Consider the following 21257-nt stretch of genomic DNA (forward strand, 5'->3'; position numbering starts at 1 on the left):
CTCAGAAATTCATCCCTGTTCTAAAACTTGGTGATTCTATCTTTCTGAGTATAAAACCATCTAGGAGAGTAACAATATAAGAGGCAAGTATCAAGCACAAGAGGGTTACTTCTAAAACTAATCTCAGCTTGTTAGGGGGACCTAGAAATCACTTAAGAGTGAGTTTTTAGTGATCAAAAATACTCTTCAGCCTATCAAAGACTAGATAAACCAGGTACTTTGTTCTCATTGACAACCTTAAGATAAAGTAAGTAGATGAAATTGTACAGATGAAAAAACGGTGCTCCAGAGAGGAAGATAGCCCCCGAAGTCACCCTTGTGGGTGGCCGTCTGCGCAGGAGACCATCTGTGAGACAGGCGCCTTATTGTGTGAGATCTTCCTGTTTTTGCAGTATGAAACAACTGCCAAAGTCATTAAAGTCACAATGACTTTATTAGGGACTAAATTTTGACTCATATTTTACACTTAGTTAGTCATAACTTAATAAGAATTCCCGGGCATCAGGAAAAGTGAAGAGGCTTAAAATTCTGCCTGAAATGATGGAATACTAGTAGAATGCTAGCAGTAGAAGGCAGTTGAAACTGGGGTCCCAGCTCAGCAAGAAATGGAAGTAAGACAAGCTTGTCTTTTAGTTCTAGCACTGGCCAGATGTATGATCTTAGGTAAAGATGAATTAAATTCTTGGTGCTCAATTACTGCAGTTGTAAAATGGTGAATTTCTCAGGTTCTTCTTGATTAAAAAAATTGCGTCTTCCATATTCCTAATTTTACATGAGAAAAAAATGAAGAAGACCCAAAGAAGGTGAAGGACCTGATTCCTAAACACTTACAGTTTTCTTTGCAAAATCTGATTTAGAAAACAACAATAAAAATGGGAATACAGTGTACTTTTTCTAAAACTCTTTATAAACTCACAGTTTCCACAGTTCTTCACATTTCAGATTATCTGACAATGTGCATCTCACCTCCTGGGTCCTTTTTGTCTTTCCCTATGAACTCTATCAGCTGTTTGAAACTTGCTGTCCAATTTCTTTGATGACATGTTTGTTCTATTTAAGAGGCAAATGGAATTGAACTGAGTGAGTTGGTAATGGGGTTAAGAAAGGAATAATCTGCCATTGTCCATTAATATCTATTTAACTAGAGACTAGTTATATAGTTCTGTCAACTACAAATTGGCACTTGCCATCTACCTCTACAGGATTAAATCACATGCTGCTGCAGCTGGTGACCTTCAAAACCCCCTAAAAGGAGTTCAGGGTGACAGCAGAAATGAGGCACTCTGCGCTTAGGGAAAACTTGGCAGGACAGGTCTTCATATAGTTAAAGATTTTCAGGAGCTGATTTTATGAGCCCAATTCTTGTATCTCCTCGTATCTATAAAAGCACCAAAATCCTTCATAGTGATGACTGCTTCTCATGGCTAGCAGAAAACTTCATGGGATAAGCAGAAACTTTCTGGAAAAATATGTGCTCAATTGTATGTATTCCCCCTTCACCAAAATCACATATGTATATATACTGACCTTTCCCCCTGCTTCTTTGAAGCAGTTTCCCAGAGCTATCTGAAGTATTGTCTCCCTAGGTGCAGTCTGCATTTAGTCTCAAATAAAACTTAACTCACATCTTTGATGTTGTGCATTTTTTTCTTAAGTTGACAATTCCATGATTGGGCATTCTAGCAGACACATACAGCTGTATTAATACCTGGAGTAAATCCCTGGTGCTCCAAGGAATATAGCTAAGTCATTCTTACTGTCCATGTGCCAGATCAGAAAGAAAAACATCTAAACATAATAGAATTGAGTGATTCTCTTCTTAACTGTACAGTAACATCATAATCCACAATAAATAAGTATGCAATGAAAAACAATCATGAAAACCTCTACTATAATTTTGTAGCAAAACACTGGCATTTAGGATGAAGCTAAAATGGAGTAAATTCCATTTGCTGATTAGAGGACTAGTATCTGTTCAAGTGATGTTTTAAAAGTCAAGGTAGAGACAAACCATTGGCACTTTCATATGTAGAACTGAAAAACATGAAAAGAATTTAAATATAACTTTGTATATAATTGCTCTACAACTTCATACTAGGTCTTGAACAGTTCTCAAAATCATTAGTTGTTTCTTCTTACCCATCTGTTTATCTATACTCTTTGCTGCTTGATTTTGTTTTTAAAGATTTTCTAAAAACTTTTCAAGAGGAGATTTGGCACATATTATCGGGAAGCTAAAAAATTGACTTTTCCTAGACCTAAAGTAATCTTCATAAAAATATTTAGAGAACTTTGTCATGAACTAACATTCCCCTAACTCTGAGAGTAACTCAATGACACAATTAAATAGACAAAAGACACTATTTTTGTATCTAAAGACATATTTTCACTATGCATTTAACTATAACTTATATGCATTTAACTATAAATTATATAACTATAATTTATAGCTTATGAACATAGTATATGAGCATATTTATGTTTTCACATATATAGGGTTTCTAGATTTAGTAAATAAATATCCAAGATACTGAGTTAAATTTAAATTTCAGATAAACAACAAATGTTTCTTTTTAGTATAAATATGTACCAGATATTACATGTCCCAAATATCTCTTAAAGAGATTGGATTTCAAAGTCATAACACTCATAATGTGTCAGGTTTGGAGGTATAGTATATTCTTAGATAATTTAAAATATTCAAACTTATTCTTTTTGATAGAAGTCTTTCCTTCTGATGAGAAACACCTGCAAGTGTTACTGGAGCTTCATAATTTCAATTTATGTACTTGAGTTTTCCCTTTTAATCTGGTTGTTAATAGTGACGGACTCCTCCCCCCCCCCCTCGCCCCCCCCGCCAAAAAAAAAAGGGGCTATGGCAGATTTGGGATGCTGGCCTGATAACTAAATACAGCATAGGCTTTATTTATTCTTTTTTTTTTAACAGATGATAAAAATCACTGTAGCAATTGAAAAAATCGAGGAATCAAGGTACACTATTTAGTTACTCTTTTACTTTTACATTTAAGCCTTCTATCACTTTTTCTGTGCAAGATGGTTAATATTTAACCTCAAGCTTCTAAAGCCAGTTCTAATGCCATGGGATGTTAACATGATTCCAAAGTAGATGACCAAGGTTTCTTTTGAACCATTTCACAGACAGAGGTTCTACAACTTGTTACATTTTTTAAATTAGAAATCTTACCATGGATCAGACCCAAGGACAGTTCAGTCTAATGCCCTCTCTTGACTAGGGGAGAACATGATATGTGCTTGAAGGCCTTCATACTTAACTTGAAAGCAATACCCCAGAACAAGAAAATCATCCCCATAAGGACTGGTCATGACTCTCTTTAAGAACCGATTTCCAATTTTATCCTATTACATTCTCTGTGTTGTTTAAAGTCTTGTATTAAATATTGCCTTATTAAAATTTTCAGTATTTTTGCAGCCATAAAAATCTACCATAGCTGATTTTTGAGATTACTACTTACTACTATACCTATTTTAAACACATTATGAAGCACATATTGTGTTTAATGTTAATTATATTGATTTCTGCTACCAATTGTCATATGCTCTTTGAGATAAAAGACAACAGGATATTTCAAAATTTGCCCTGGGAATCACTGCTTCCCAGGTTTGGGACAACCCCCTAGTTTGGAAATTTTCAAGATTAACTCTAGGGACCATCAAATAAAGAAAGAAAATCCCCAGATGACACTGAAATATCCTTTTCTTCCTTGAATAAATATACACTGTTGTAGTATTTTGATAATCCTTATACTAGAATATGTACTTGCAAATTGAGAAGAATCTGCCATTGATTAGAGATTTGAGTATATTTTTAAACCTTTAAGGATGAATTGTCTTAAGTAATTTATCTTCAAAAAAGATAGTCAACTTGTTTTACATTTTGTCTTTTCTGCTATTAGTGACTAAAATTTGTAAAAGATGAATGGATACTTTGAACAAGTGTCCATCCAGTGCACTCCCAGATGTTTAAGTTTGTTGGAGTATGAAAGGCTTATAAAAATAGCTTCAGAGTTGGATGCATAGATTATACATGAAGTAGAAAGGGTTCTGATTATAGGATGGCTTTATCAGTGGGGTCTAACAGCATAAATAAGACTCTAACAATAGACTCAACATCATAATACCATGACATGGGATCAGCTGAGTATCCAACTAGGTCTGAAAATAAAATCCTATATTGTAACTTAGACTGAGAAACCTGGCAAGTTGTTGAGCTTCTTGGAGAGTGTTCTTCTACCTTTAAAATGAGAAGGTTTAGAAAATTATATATACAGTGGTTGCCAAAGTGTATGAGACCTTTGTAGAATTTGCACTTAAAACTGAATTTTGCCTCTGAATTTTAAAAAAATCTGAGCTCCTGGCATCTTTTTCAGTTGATTTGCATCTGGGTGGAGGTTTCAGTTGGCTCTTCAGCACCTAAACTCCTTTCATTGTTGACAAGAAATTAACTAGAGAATTCCCCTGATATGCTGCTGCAGGTGTGATGCAGTGCTATGTCATACAGATTATGTGACCCATGAGTTACTCATAGAAGTTCTGGCTTGCTGGTTGACATTTAGATTGTTCACTAGTCTAAGAAGTGCAAACCAGAATTGCCAGAGAGAGAGATGAAGCCTGTCAGATGAAGCTGTAACTCAACATGGCCTTGTGTTAAAGCCATACCATCAGAAGGTTTATTTTGGAGATGTCCAGCTGTTTCAAATCTAACCTTTCATGATTTCATGACTTATCCAATTTCATGAAATTAAGAGACTTCAGAAGTTATCTAGTATTAAACAGAAGCTATGAACGGCCACAGACTGACTGCCTGACATGAGATGATAACTGCACTAAATATGGATTTTATTCAGATTTCCACAGTTGAGGTCAATCCAGCAGCACATCTGAATTGAATATATGGCCAGGGTAGGGATAAGAGGAGTATCAGCAATATGTCAGGAAGGAAAAGTACAACCAATAATGGCGTAAGGACTAAGCTGCTATGCTTTAGACACAGCAGATATGGCTGTATTTTAGACATGACATGTATTCACCTACATGCTCCCAATTGAGTATGCAATGACTATTGTCAGTCTCTATAGAGTTTATATTCTTGTCCACAGAATGCAGATTTTCCAAAAGAAAAATAGGCTGAATACTCCAGTGTCAAACCAAACAACAATAAAAATGTGCTTCATATTTCTGCTTACAAAGAAAGAGCAATGTTTCTAAGACTTTGTTCTCTGTTATCTGATTGATTTGGGAGAAGGCTCCTGTACAAACTTTTCCTGCTTCTGAGGGCACTTTGAAGAGTCACTGTGAACCAGATGGGGACCTCTGAACAAAGCTAACAATTAGGAAAACTAGGATTGGTTATAGCACCTATGTGTAGCATGGTATAGTGCAACAGGAAACAGAATTCTTGAATTCTAATAGATTTGCTACAAATAACATAGCTAGTTCTCAACAAATTAAGTTTCCAAGTGTGTGAAAGTTTTAGTCGCTCAGTCATGCCCAACTCTTTGGGACCCCATGTACTGTAGCTCACCAGGCTCTTCTCTCCATGGAATTTTCCAGACAAGAATATTAGAGTGGGTAGCCATTCCCTTCTCCAAGGGATCTTCTCAACCCAGGAATCGAACCCGGGTCTCCCACATTGCAGGCAGATTCTTTACCACCAGAGACATGAAGGAAGCCCAGCCTTCATGCAATTGATCCAATAAATATTTACTCGAACGCCTACCACATGTCTAGAGCTATTCCAAATGCCAGATCTATAGTAATGACCTAGGTAGAAACAATTCATGTCACCAATAACATTAGAGTCAAAGACAGGGGATTAGTGAAAAAAAAGAAGTTCTATAACAGCAACAACAACAAAAGTAAAAAATCATAAATTGCGACAGCAAATTGTAAAACAAATAAGCTACTGAGTTAGGATAATCACAATAAAAATGGTCTCTCTAAAGAGATACCATCTAAGCTGAGGTCTGAACAGTAATAAGGAGGATTGGTTGAATGCTAACTTTAAAATTCTTTGATTATATGTTTTGTTAGCAAGTAATAGAAAACTAAAATAAGTCACCTTGTGAATTTCCCTTTAATTATTATTTTTAAGTCATTTGACTTTGAAGCAAAGAGAAGAGATTTGATTCAAAGCATCATGATTTAGTGTCTGAGGATCTTGGACACATCAGCTTGCATCTTGGTTTCACATTGAATATAGAGATATAATAACACTTTCTTCTTGGTGATCACCAGATGAGACAACATAGATGACAGTGCTGTGTAAGAAGCAAAGTACTCTTCAGATAACTTTCCTTAACCATGCTATCTGGGATCTGATAACACAAAAATATCAAACAGCTATACACTTAAAGAGCGTGGATTCTTATATAATGCTCTATCCTGGTACCTCAGGAAGATTTAAGAGCAAATAAGCTGTAAGTGAAGACATGGTCCTTAAAAATCTCTACATGGCCCCATAATTAATGTTCACTCAGGCAGAACCAGAGTTCTTCGGAAAGTGCAATCCTGGCTCACATTGTTAGATTTGAAAAGAAGTGGTCAAAGAAGAAAAATCTCTCTTGAATTATTACTTACTAATAACCCCTCCTTATTCATTACCTTTATGAAAAAGTTCATTTTTTTTACTCAATATATTTATCTTATTCGAAAAATAAAGAGAATCCATTCTTGTCTTGTTTGTTTTGTTTGTTTATTTTTTGTTTTGTTTTGTTTGTTTTGTTTGTATTTTCAAAAACTTTAAATTCATGGAACATGCTTCGATTATCCAGGGGTAATGTGCATTTCTGGTATCCTTTTGCACACCAGTTTGATTGTGAGAAGCTAGGGACTTTCTGATGGGTCACTAATGAGATGGACTCCAACTCCTGCTGTAATAGCCCAGAAGGGTCAGTTTCACTGGTCAGATGCTACCCATCTACCAAGATGAAAGGGCACAGTGCCTTCTTCTCTCTCAGCTCCTTGTTTTGTTTGTTTTGTTTGTTTATTTTTGGCAAAGTTCTCCAATTTTACAATTTATCAAGAGCCCTAGAAAGACTTTTTTGAAAAGCAATCTATGACCTTTATTAGTTTGAAAATTTTACTGTTAATATTTTACTTATATAGCATTCAACGATGACCTTACCTTAATGCTTCAAACACATAAAAGAAGATTACTAGTAAAGGAGCATTTTAAATTATTGCAAGCAAAACACAATGAATGCCTTGAAATTAGATTATACTGATTGTAAAGTGTTTGAAAAACAATACTGATTAATCTTGAGATACGGTCAGGGAAGCTCCCATGCAATTGGTAAGGAAGATGCAAATGAATGTTGTGCAACTAGATCCTGAGTGTGTTACAATGCAGCAGGAAAAAATTCTGTGGCAGTTCATCTTGTCAAGAACACAAGTAATGTACTGGTCCTTGCCAAAAAAACACACCCATTGCATCAATAAACGCAGATCTAGCTAAATCATTCTGACCAATTACAGAACGGAGCCAGTATCAGCGATCACAATGGACAGGAGCTGAGAGAGAAGAAGGCACTGTGCCCTTTCATCTTGGTAGATGGGTAGCATCTGACCAGTGAAACTGACCCTTCTGGGCTATTACAGCAGGAGTTGGAGTCCATCTCATTAGTGACCCATCAGAAAGTCCCTAGCTTCTCACAATCAAACTGGTGTGCAAAAGGATACCAGAAATGCACATTACCCCTGGATAATCGAAGCATGTTCCATGAATTTAAAGTTTTTGAAAATACAAAAAAATATTTCCCATCCTTAAAGTGCTGTGCCCACTAGTGAAATCATTACCTGTTCTAGTGTTGGTCAAAACCACGGTAAGTTATCAAAATTCTTCAAGCCAACAAATTTCCTAAGTGACCAAATCAAGTGGAACTGCAGAGAGCTTTTCCAAAGAAAACCACCACCAAACCAATTACCATCAACTGATCAAAGCCTTCATTTGCGTTTCACTTCTGTTCTGACCATGAGACAGAAGTAGAGCTATGTCTCCTTGATAATTTTTAGCCCCACTACCCTAAGCAAACATGAAGCCTCAAAAATTTGAAGCACAATTTCAGGAGTCAAGAGCTAGCAGTTTGAAACAGACATAAATAAAACCCCAGATAATGAAAATGTTAGCTATGATATTAACTGGTAAGATAGCTAAGAGAATGGTCTATGAAAATTTGATTCAAGTCAAAGTAACTAAGGCAGGATTTCAAAAAAAGTAAGTCAAGAAGTCTAGCAGACCTATGATGTATTTGAGCCAAGAGAGGTTTTCTAGGTAACAAAATACCAAAAGAGGGGTAAAGCCTACATCTCTTCATTCTCAAATTATCATAAAACTTCCTTACTTTCAATAGGTCTGCTGATATTGAGCGGATAGAGGGTAGAGAGGAAGTTAGAAGTTCACTGCTCTGAACAAGTGCTACTCCAATTTTAGACTATATTTTTCAACTCTGTCAGTTCTTTTCTTATACTTAAATGATTATCCTGGCTATTAAATAATCTCTTCTCCCCACTTTCACCTCCAGAAATGAAATCTTTTACATTTTTTTAGTTTTCAAAATTCAAGTCCTATATCTTATAACAATGGCCAAAAAACTAAGCTTTCTTATTCATCCAAGAGTTAGAAAATTTCATTTCCTACATTACATACTCACTTTGTCCTAGTTAATAAGTAATGGTTAGCAATGAGTAAATATCAAAAGAGCTAAGGTTAGACTATTCAGTATATTTTAGGCATGGAATAAATTCCCCTAGTAAATACTATCCAGTAGTCCCCTTGTATTAGTGGGGGATATGTTCCAAGACTCCAGGTAGATGCATGAAACCGAAGACTGTACTGAACTCTGAACATAAAATGCTTTTTCTTTTACCAATGATAAGGTTTAATTTACAATTAGGCACAGTAAGAGATTAACAATAGTAAATAACACTAAAATAGAACGATTATAACAATTTAGTGTAATAAAAGTTATGTGAATGCAGTCTCTTGAAATATTGTATAAATTTAGTGCTTTCTCCATCTCAATTAAGCACTTATCACACTGTGGCCATAGTTTTTGCAGCTTGAGGAGTAAAACTGGCACAATATTTCTTTTCTTTTTCACAATTTCACCAATAGAAGATTTGTTCTTACCATAGATCTTCGCAACCTCAGATACAATTCTTTTTACTTTCCTTATTAAGTCAAGAATTTTTACCTTTTCACTTAAAGGAAGCACATTTTATGACTTGTCTTAGGCATTTGGGACCATTATTATGTAAAACGTAAAATAAAGGCCATTTGAAAACAAGCACTGAGATATCAGAAGTTGATCGGATGGCCCTCCTATGGGCAGGATATGTTGGATAAAGGCGTGAATCACGTGCCTCTGGGTGGGTGGAGTGGGACAGTGCGTGATTTCACCACACTAATCAGAACAGCGCACAATTTAAAACTTATAAATTGTTTACTTCTGGAGTTTTCCATTTAATATTTCTGGACTGCTGTTGACCTTGGGTTACTGAAACAGTAGAAAGCAAAACCACAAATAGGGTGGTGGGGCTACTACAAGCCAGAGGATCAGTTCTTTCCAAGTCATTTTCCCTTCATTTTTTCCTGCATTTTCTCATTTTAAGGATTTAGGTTAATAGCTTAAAATTCATCAATGTTTTACTGCAAGATATTTGCAGTATTTGCTTAATTCAGATATCTACAAACATCAAAATTCATTTTGAGCTATCTAGACAAATCAAAATGTATCTCTATCGACTATAAGTGAGGTTTATTTGATTTAAAATGTTGACAAAGCATCAATATTGTTTGTAAATATGTAGCTGCCAACACTGTTAAACCCAGCTTCACCAAGATGTTGGTAACACAACTCAAGAATCCAGAAAGCATGTTTGAGTTGAGAGAGCTTTGCATAATTTGGGCCACTGGGCAGAAACATTCTGGGGTGCAGGGATAGAGTCAATCTGAGATAACTGTCTTCATTTCTACTTCCTAAACTAATAGCTCTGTTAAGCAGCAGAGAGAATTGAAACATTGACTATTTTTTCACCTGGTGGTAAAACTTTCCAGTTTATCACCTTCAATTCAGAGAGAGGAAAGGAAGAAAGAGAAAGAAGCTGAGGGCAGTTATGCAAATCACAGGGTTTTTACTACTTAAACGTTGGCATTGGGATCAGTGGAAAAGCAAATGAGCATCAAAAGTTTAAAAAATATTGTCCTTTAATCCATTAATTTCATATATGGGAATCTAAGAAAAGAATGAAGAAATACATGATTATGTTAACTGAAAAAGTTGAAAATAAATTATCTGTGGGGTACCATTTCAGTTACACAAAAATAAAAATGTTAATCCTGGTTGCCTTAATGAGATTTTTTTATCTGATGATATATTAAATCAGATATATTATTATTCATAATAATTCAGAAGTTGAAATAGCAAAAAACAAAGAGAAGCATAACAAAACAATCAACGTCAGGGGCATTTAAAGTAACTTGCTCCAACTATTTCCTGCTAGATTTTGATCACAAAAGTTTCAGGAATACTAAATTAGTTCTCTTTATTTGAAATGATTAAGATATGGATAGCTTTTATTCAGGAAAGGTAATGAGAAAGACAATGAGAAGGTTAAAAATCAATGCAAATGCAAATTAAGGAAGGAATGTCCCATGTCTTTATTAAGCTTAATCAGCTTTTTGCTGAAGATGAAGAGCAAGTTGGATTTTGTACCTCAGTCTTCCATTAATTAACCTGATGACCCTGGAGAAGTAATGCCATAATAAAATTACTCTTCATTTAGATTGTGTTTTACATTTTGCAAAGATCTTTGGAGCATATTGGATATTTAATCCTCAGTTTTTAATAATCCTTATCTATAAAATGAAGTCTTCAGACAGATATCTATGGGTCCTTTTGGGCTCAAGGTTCTAGAATTTTGTCAAATGCAACCACATAGACTATAACAAAAAAGAACATATTCAGATTTTTTTTGGTTAGGTTTATTAACTTTTACCATCCATTCTGACCAAAAACAGTAGATAATTGCCAAATTAACACTCCACTTCACTCTGTCTGATTAGTTTTATCACACAGCCTATGTGGTAGGGTTAGACAGACATCTTTATTTAACAACAATACCTCTTCTTACTGTGCCCAAAACAACTGTTTAAAATTTTCAGATATAAAATGCCAAAACCTCTTGTCTTAAAGGTAAATTCTTAAAACTGGATACATCATTTTACCTCCTAGTATCTGTACTCAAATTTCATTTTTATAATTTGCTGAGGGTTATAACATTATGCACTATGCTGTTAGCAAAGAGTGAAGGGAACTAGAACACAGAGAGTTTTAAATGACCGTTTTTAAGATGACCATATTTTGAATAGCAAAAAAAAAAAAAGATGAAATTGAGTCATGGAGATGAATTTTCTTTTCAATTAGTTCACTAAACTTCAATCTCTGAAGCATTTGAAATGGCAAGTAGTTAACTGAAGGAAACATGTGATTCACGGGTGGAACTGCCTGATTTATAGCTTTTAAACTCTACTTTCACAGAGAGAAAAAAATTATCAAGCACTTTCTAAAGAGAAAAAGATTATCAGTCACTTCCCACAACAGAAACAAAAGAAACAGGAGTTTTACTGTCTTCTTCATTTCTAAATAACGTAACAGCCCTTTCTTTGTGGAAATACTTGGCTACTTTAAAGTAAATCAAACAAAGGAAGTTACAGTAAAATATCCAACAGACTAAACAGCTTGGCACCAGTTGAGGGAAACATCACGTACAAGTGGGCAAGACAGAGAGGGGCTGGCAGGTCCCTGGAAAAATGCTAACGTGGAGGGATGTGCAGAGACGCACATCAACAACTGGCATAGAGCCTTCTGGAGTGTGAAATCCACTGGCCACGGCACACGTTTGTCCTGGCATCTTCTGGTTTGGTAAGTCCTAGCTTCCAGGGCTGAGCTATCTTGACTTGCTGAGCACACTTTTACTTAGAAGGAAGATGTTTTAGGAGAATAGCACAAAAGCAAGCTCCACCCTTGGCCTTTTATTTCACAGATAACAATGGTATGGATTTGGGGAACCTTCTAGACTGGCACACACTCTAAAGGAAAAAAAAAAATAGATGAGAAATAAGTATAAAAAGAGGTAAAACAGAGCTTTATTCCATTGACATAGTGTACTTATATTTTTCAAAACTACTGTTCTAGATTTAAATTGCATTCTAAATATAATTATTATTATTTTTTAATATGGAGAGAAAGATTCCCCTTACAATGACTTCTTTATTCTATTTTGAGAATATCTCACCTGCTAGCCAGAGGTACACCACTCAAAGGTAATGTTCCTTCACTTCATTTCTGCTTGTGTTTTTTTTAATTTATTTATTTTTAATTGGAGGATAACTGCTTTACAATGTTGTATTGGTTTCTGCCAGACACCAACAAGAATCAGCCATACACATACATATTTCCTCTACCTCTTGAGACTCCTTCCCAACTCCCACTTTATCACACCCTTCTAGGTTGTCACAGAGCACCGGGCTGAGCTCCCTGCATCCTACAGGAAATTCCCACCAGCTGTCTATTTTACACATGTTAGTGTGTATATGTCACTGCTGCTTTCTCAATCCATCCCACTGTCTCCCTCCCTCACTGTGCTCATAATCTGTTCTCTATTGCTGCCCTGCAAATAGGTGCATCACATTTCTGCTTGTTTTTTAGAGATGTGTTCACTTGGGGACTTTCAAGTGAGTTAAGCAGAAAGATTAAACTTAATGGATTAGAATTCGGTGAAGGAAATGGTTCTGTAAATATCAATGCAGAAATATTTAAATTAAGTGAAATAGATTACAGATTGAATTTATTACAAAGCACTAAACAGCTTTCCAAATCTTTAAGTTTTAATTAGAGTAGAATGTGGAATACCGAATTAAACTCAATAATACAACTCTATTTTGTCAAAGAAAATATGACTGAAATAATATTGGATAAAGAAAAAACAAGTTAAATTTCTATTTCATCTTTGTATGAAAACAAGTCCAAGGAAGACAGTCTCCATGTTACTTGTAGGAAATTTCCCTGTATTAATTATTGCTACAGAAGCAATGCTCTTTGGTTTTATGGTCATACTGCATGCACTGAAAGGACATTGTATAGGATGAAATTGCCCCAATTACTGGAGTGGGTAGCCATTCCCTTTTCCAGGGGATCTTCCCAACCCAGGGATCAAACCCAGGTCTCCCACATCGCAGGTGCATTCTTTACAAGCTAAGCCACCAGGGAAGCCCAAGAATACTGGAATGGGTATCCTATCCCTTCTACAGGGGATCTTCCCAACCCAGTAATCAAACCCAGGCCTCCCACATTGCAGGTGGATTCTTTACCAGCTGAGCTGTCAGGGAAGCACTATTTTAATCATAATAAAAATTTAAATATACCAATAATAGCCTCTCTCCATTTTCTTTTTATTTGGGGGAGAGTAGGTAAAAAGGGAATTAGAGGGTAGGCTAAAGTCCTTTAAACAAACTTTACTATCTTTCTTAGGCCGTGTTAGAGATCTTGAATTTAGCAAACTGATGCAGTAGATTAGTTTAATATCATTATTTACAGTTTTCTGGGTGCTTTACAACCATTTTCTACAACTATATTATTCTTCCCCCTTTTTTATGTTAACAGACACTGCTTCCCAGTCAAGAGCTGGAGGTTATTAATGGCTGGTCTACAAGTCCAGTGGATTTCCCTGTGGTTCAGATGGTAAAGAATCCACCTGCAATAAAGGAGATGTGGGTTTGATCCCTGGGTTGGAAAGATCCCCTGGAGAAAGGAATGGCTACTCATTCCACTATCCTTGACTAGAGAATTCCATGGACAGAGGAGCCTGGTGGGTTACAATCCATGGGTCGCAAAAAGTTGGACATGACTGAGTGACTAACACTTTCACAAGCCCAGAATATGGTATCTGCAGATTAGAATTTTGAATCAGAATTACCATCAGTGATGGCTAGAGTTGGAAGAGTAACACCTCCCAGAAACCACAATAACATTTCCTTGTAAGAGTAATTCAGTATCTCTATATCTCTATATTTATCTGTCCTATTGGGATCATGAGTAGTGAGTCAGATGGCCCTGGGTATGAATCCTGGCTCTAATCTTTACCTTAGATAATTTATTTCAACTCTCCAAGCCTCAATCTACTCATCTGTATAATGGGGATAAGAACAGTATCTATTTCAAAAGTTTCTATGAGTATTAATGATAGAATGTATTGATAGATTAGCAGTGTCTACACACAAAATATTCACTTAAAAAAGTAGACTGGTTGTTTACTATTATTGTTCCATTGATAAACACTACAGCTGAAGTAGACCATAGAGATAGTCTTCTCCAACAATGTTTTTGTTGTTGCTAAGAAAAGGCAAAGATTCAAAATGATTCAGTTGTTTAAGACAATATATCTCAATAAAGACAGAGCTAGAACTCAAACTCATGGCTTATTCCCAGGCTCTTTCCACTTTGTTGCCCCCAGTACTTACATACATCTGAGCAAGCAAGAAAGAAAAGTTGGATCAAAACAGTGTATAAGTCCCCCGCTTGGCCATAAGAACTGATTTTTATTGTGTTCTGCCCTCTAATCCAACGTCATCTCTAACATTCGTGGGGTCACATGTCATAAGTCTAAATATATAAGACTATAAACTAAGCTACCTCCAATACTCCTACCTTAAGAGACATCCCTTCCTATGGAAGATCAGACTGAATTTAGAAATCTTGAATGCCTTGGATATGGTAGTGCAGGGGGATCCAGCTTGTGGACCATGCCCTACCCCGTTCTCTCTCCATGTCCCAGCACTGTCAGGGGCCTTGTATGTGGGTACCCCCATAAGTACACTCTCTGCTTGGACAGCCAGCATGTCTAAACTTCTCCCACACAACTCTCTCAAGCCAAAGTGCTGCCTCTTGGCCACTCCTTGGACCTAAAGTTATGCTTTCCTGCAGCACATCCAGGAAAGAGGCCTGAATAGACCCTGGAAATGAGTTCAAAGCCATTTGAGCAGAAATGTGGGAGTCTAGTGGATGCAGTATAGACCGGAAGGGGTAACACAGGTGCTACCTTGACCCAGCAGCCTCTTCACCCCCTGGAGCAGAGCATAGCTGGACGAAGACTAGACTAGGCTCTCTATAAGCACAGGGTCTAGGAAGAGGACTCCTCTGGCCCCAAGAGGGGCACTCTTCTAATCATGTCATTTGATTTGGGGCAAAGTGGAATTAACCCCTTTCAATAAATGGTCATTGGCCTATCATCTTCCTAACAGAGGTGTGAGATGAATTTGTTGACCAATAAGGTCTATTCTTTTTCAGTTCTGCTAGATCCAACATTTCCCATCCTATTGACTATACAAGTAGACAGAGAATGACTCACCAACGGTAAGGAAATCAACCTATCATGGTCGTATTTCAGTGACATGCATCTTGGGTCCCAGGAGGCTCCAGGCTGGCAGAATTCTATGATTTTAATCCCTCCCGCCCCAAGGGCACAGGCAATTAGTTGGCTTCACATTTAGTGCTATAGTACAGCCCCACCTGAAGAAGCAGAAAAATAAACCTGCCTAGCCGAGAGGACTCATTCCCCCTGTGATGCTGTCTGTAGAAGACTTTCTGGTGCCCTTAAAGAAAAAAGTCCCTCTATCTCACTTTGCCATCTTACAGATTTCCTTAGCAAATATTTACTGAAAGGCTGGGTCCTGATGCTCCGTTGTAAAGAAGTACTGATACTATTCAGGTCTTTTCTTTATAACAGGAGGACCTCCATTTTCAAAGATAAGGCTCAAATCTTGTACTATACATAAAATAGCCCCAGAGCAAAGCTGGTTGAGAAATGGGGGACTTTAGGGGAAAGTTAGATCAGTGACCAACTGCTTGAACATAGCTCCTTAGTGCATATCACAGTCTGTTCATCTTTTGAAAAACATTCAACATGTCAGGTACAAATGACCCCTTTGACATCTTTCACCTGAAAATTTTAGGCAAGAAACTCTGCTTCCCAGTCAAACCTCCCTCTTCTCTGCCAGTCACAACGCCACCTCACTGGGACCGATCTGTGTCGGTCCTTCCTCCGCCGCTGTTGTTGTAACTCTGTACTTTTCTGCCTGCATGTGTCAGGAAGGAGACAGGAAATTCTAGTCACCCTCAGAGCAGCTGCGCCATTCCCCCTCTCCTCCTCCAATGACGTCGGTTGGCTTTGGTGACACGAGGTCAGGAACTGAGCCACAGTGAAGGTCAGGAAGATAGGTCAGTGTTTATGCCGTTGTTGGGCTGGGGATCCTGCTGAGGTTATTTGCTTTCTTCCTTTCTATACTGTTTCTCTTTCCGTTCCTCTTTTTCTAATGTGGAGCCCAAGCATCCTGTTTTCAAAACATCTGACTGTTTTGCCACTGAGGAACTCAGGCTCTGATGCATTTCACTGAAGTGCAAGACAATTCTAATTCAGGAGGCGATAAAAGTTAAAACAAAAATTAATGAATAAATGTAATCAGGCAAGCTGTGGTTACAGAAAACAGCTCTCACACATCTAGCTGAACTTGGGCTGCTGGCAGAAGGTTCACTAGACATTCTTCTCATCTTGAAAGACAATGTCTTTGCCTCGTAAAACTCCTGCTTAATCTGTTCCATCTTGCTGTAATTCTTGGGGGGAAAATAATCTACAATACTGAGCCACCTGGCTGCATCTTTCTCTGTAATTCTGGAAATCCATTTGGCCTAAAGGATGAGGGAGATTTGGGCTAAGGAGAAGTCATAGAAACAGTTTCTTATCTAACTCTCTGAGCCCTGAAGTTCACTTGGGATAGTTGGAATATTTGAGTCACAGCTTTCTTCAAAAAGGTTAAGAAAAAACAATAAACAAACAAATACATCCCAAGCCAGATGAACTGAATATAGACACTTGCTTTTCCTCTACTAGATGCAGTCAATATTCTACCATTTGCATGTAGACTGGCATACATCTAATCTCCAAACACTAAAGCAAAACACTGACTCTCCCATCACCACTCTTATGTAAGTTCAGAAGCTGCAAACAAAACTCAGCAGTCACTTAGCTGATCACAACTAGAGACACATATTGTTTTTGCAAAGATGTAGTGGATGCTTCCTAGGTGGCGCTTGTGGTAAAGAGCCCGCCTGCCAATGCAGGAGACGAAAAGATACAGGTTCGGTCCTTGGGTTGGGAAGATCCCCTGGAGAAGGGTATGGCAACCCACTCCAGTATTCTTGCCTGGAGAATCCCATGGACAGAGGAGCCTGTTGGGGATACAGTTTATAGGGTCACACAGAGTCGGATACGACTCAAGCCACTTAGCACACTTAGCAACAGTGGATGCTATTAATAAGTTATCACTTCTTGAACTTTTCCTACATATCAGAGGCCTTGCTAAGTGCTTCAGATGGATAATCTCAGTCTTCACAACAACTTCAGCAAGATAGGTATACCATTTTTATCCTGTTTTACAGAAGAAAACTAAGTCTTAGAGCAGTTAAGTAAGTTGGCCAAGGCCAAGTAGTTAATAAATGGCAGAAACAGGATTTCAACCATAATCTTTTGACTCCAAATCCCATGCTTTTCACATACTTCCAGTATAGAATATCTTCACACTTACTTCCAAGTCTGTAACTCAGAAATTTGCCACAGTTCCTTTACTCACTGAGAGTAACCCAAAGATGACCAAAAAAGACTACATAATGATGATGATAATTTTAAACAGCAGTTCAGATGAAATACTCAAATAATTTTGACAATATTTAAAACTGAATATGGAATTTTAATTTTACCACAGATAATTCAGTTCCCCCTAAACTGGTATAAATCAAGTTCTTTTCGGTGGCCATAAAAATATTCTCATTATATTACATTATATGTGCTATGACTTAAGCTTCACCTGAGATGATTATCTGGATAATCAAGATTTTGGGGTTGGGGTAAGTGGCTAAGTAAAAAGAGAGAGATCTTTGTAAAAACCGAAATTGACTTCTCCTGTCAGTTGGGCATTATTCATCACGGGGTAATTGCTTTGCCCTATAACCTCTCCAATGTAGCTCTAGAAACAGGTAAAGCTGCATGCCTTCTACTTAAGCTAACTGTGTCAACATTAAGGTTTAGCCCTTTCTTTAGGGTTAGCTCTATTCAACTTTCATTGCTTCCTGCACATGACACCATAAAGAGAAGCGGAAACCCGAAGCATTTAGAATTCTCATTAGGACCTACATGGTCCCTGGTGTCAGTGTCTCATGAACTATACATTGAATATGAAATTATTTATAATAAATTTGCAAGACACACAATATCTAATTTCAGCACTCCAGACACTAAACCGGGTAGAATCCACAAGGCATCAACATTCAAAAATAAAACTCATGGCAATTTGCAGTTTTTCAATAAGCAATCTTTTTCTGCCTCTAAAGCTAGGTGCCTACTTTATCTTAGTAACTCTAGAAGAAAGTTCAACGTATCCTTTATGGTGAAACTTGCTAAAAAAAAAACTACCCCTAAACACTGAATCTACATCTTGCATATGTATCAATGATCACAAAATGCAAAGAAGAGAGACTCTATGAATTCTTCAAAGGGGGCTAGAGCCTGTGTGAGGCTCCTTCTGTGTGCATGGACTCCAGTGTGGTTTGGAGAAGTTACACAGTTAAGCCCTTCTCATGGGGAAGCAGTTGGTTGAGATTTACAACAGCCTGGAAAAACCCAGAATTTAGCTTCAATTGAGAAATTCAGAGAAAAGTCAATAAATAGTTAAACCTCAAACCTCTTTTTTTCCAACTTGAATCTGAACTAGACTTTGAGAGAGACATTTTTTTTCTTTGCCCTTTCATTAACCAACAAACAAGAGTAAGAAAAGTCCACTCTCTGTGCACCCCCACTAAACTTTGGGATGTGATGCTTCCTCTGCTCAGATCCTTTGAGCAGGAGCCAGCAAGTCTTGATAGGAAGGCAATCCTTTTAACCCCAGGAAAAAGGAGCAGGGACGCACATTCAGAGCTGGAAAGGGCATTTGGCAGGTATGAAGCAAAGTCTCTTCCCATCCCCAGAACTCTTAAGACAAAAGATAATACCTCAGGCTAGGATGTTTGGGGATTTTGAAATGTGTATTTATGAGGATGCAGTGTTAAGATTTCAATTAAAATAATAGACAAATACACATACATTCATATGTATATGTATATAATTAACATCTCTGAGAGAAAAATACAAACAAAAAGCAACAACTCTCACTTCATAAATTAGCACTCTAAATCCAGGTGTTACTTAAACAAATGATACAATGGTAGATAATTAAAGCTCCCCAACACTAAATTTTGTCTGGGCATTGTACATAAAACCATTTCTTTGCAATATGAGTGGAACTTCATTTCAAACGATTCCATTATGCAAAGCAGCAAACTTTTAAAAAGTAATTTTATTTTTTGGAGACAAAGTATATTGCTTCTTTTTTTAATCCTAGATCATACCAGCATCAGAAAAGAAAGGTTTGAGAATCCCAGAACGTCCTTCTGAGAATTTCAGAATTTAGGAAACTTCAGGGTAAATCATTCTCGCCAATGCTATACAGAAGTCACATTATTTTCTTGTTCAAAAAACATATATAACACTTGATTGCAACACAACAATTTCACCTATGGATTCATTCAGATACAAAACAAAAAATTTTTTTCACTTGTATAGTGATTTGTATACTTCATAAACACTTCTCACCTTAAACACATTCCAAAAGACATCAATAAGAAAAAGGTTTGGTTTCTGGGAATTGTACTGAGGATAATAGCTTGGGCTGAAGCATCAAGACACAAGCGAAGTGTGGCATTTTCAAACAGAATCATCGGAGGCAGATCAACAAGGCTGACAGTCGAGTCCCCATGTACCTCTGCAGCAGGCAGAGGCCAGGGGAGCCCACAGCTCGCCGCGCGGTAACACTTTCATGAATAAAACGGTCATCTCTTACCTTGTTAGATGCCATCTCACTAACAGAGCGGTAGGTCTGTATGGTCTCTAACTGGTCTAAGCACCAGTCCAGTTCCTCTAGCGTTTCCATTGCTAACTTTTGATAAGATTCTTCTGCAAACAAACACACAGACATGTAGTTAGGCTGGAGCGGCTGCAGACTGTCCATAGCCGAGTCACCGCTGCCGCCGCTGATCCCGGCGCTACTGAAGGTGGCCCCGTGCTCCTTCATTATTTGCGCGCCGACTCCTTCCTTCCAGCTCTCTCCACCAGGAGAACAAATCACCGTGGTGCTCTGCCCGGGATGGCTGGTGCCAAGTTTTCACGCCCCCCGCCCCCGGGCTAGATGAGGTGTCTGCGATCTACCAAGAAACTTCCTCTGAGGAAGAAGGCGGGGAACCGGCTCTTAAAAGCTCATCTGCATACATGAGTCCTAAAGCTAAAGGCAGAAGCAGTCAGTTTTCTCAGGCTCCCTGTGCCTTAGTCATCTCGGGATTCTTTAGGGTGCGTGATGTCATTTCTGAGTGTTTGCAATCTAGAGAAGAAATGAGGAAAGCGTTTTCTCATTTGGCTTTTCTTCTAAATGAAACGTACAACCGAAAAGTGGAGGGGGAAACTGACAGTTACATTGGAAGGCCTGTGCATTCATTCATTCCGGGGAAATGTGCAAATGTTGGAATAACTTTCAATTCAGCAGACACTGACCCACGCAAGCGAGGGGAGAAGGCTAGTCCTCCTCTCTTCTGAGTCTCTCTTTAAGTCGAGGCAAAATGAGGTCTCCCCGATAAGGCTTCAGTCTCGGAGACACTGTCTGGAGTTTTACGTGAACACATTTATTGGCCCTGGAGTCTAGGCAGTTCTTGTTATACTAAACAAAGCTAAAACTTCTCTTCTGCAACTCCCAGGATCACAGGGAAATTCTGAACCGGACTTTTAGGTGGAGCCAGATGTGACTGTGGCAGATTTTTTGATGAAAGCTGGGGGCTCAGATTTGTTACCATAGGAATCTAGGCTTTCTGTAAATATTTCTCAGTGGTCTGTTAAGAAAAAAAATATATAGCATTGCTTTTAAGTTCATATTTTTGCTGGGTAATGAAACTCTTTTTAAGTGTTTGCAGTATGTCATTCCATACCCAAAAGTTTGTGAGTCTAAGGTAACACGTAAGGCTACTGACTTAAGAACCCTATCTCAGTAAACACTGAAATTAATTTTATAAATCCTAGATGAACAA

At 37.6% G+C, this 21257-nt stretch overlaps 1 protein-coding gene across 2 annotated transcripts in view; it reads right to left on the reverse strand.

Moving 5' to 3' along the window:
• PDE4B (phosphodiesterase 4B) overlaps positions 1-21257 on the reverse strand; it is a 510574-nt gene that overhangs the window by 24196 nt on the left and 465121 nt on the right. For both annotated transcript variants that reach the window (XM_065911442.1, XM_065911451.1), the window contains one exon: positions 20027-20139. In XM_065911442.1, coding sequence (XP_065767514.1) covers positions 20027-20139 — 113 coding nt within the window. The remainder of the gene's footprint in view (positions 1-20026; positions 20140-21257) is intronic.

This window comes from Muntiacus reevesi, chromosome 1, assembly GCF_963930625.1.
Source record: "Muntiacus reevesi chromosome 1, mMunRee1.1, whole genome shotgun sequence".
Classification (NCBI taxonomy): domain Eukaryota; kingdom Metazoa; phylum Chordata; class Mammalia; order Artiodactyla; family Cervidae; genus Muntiacus; species Muntiacus reevesi.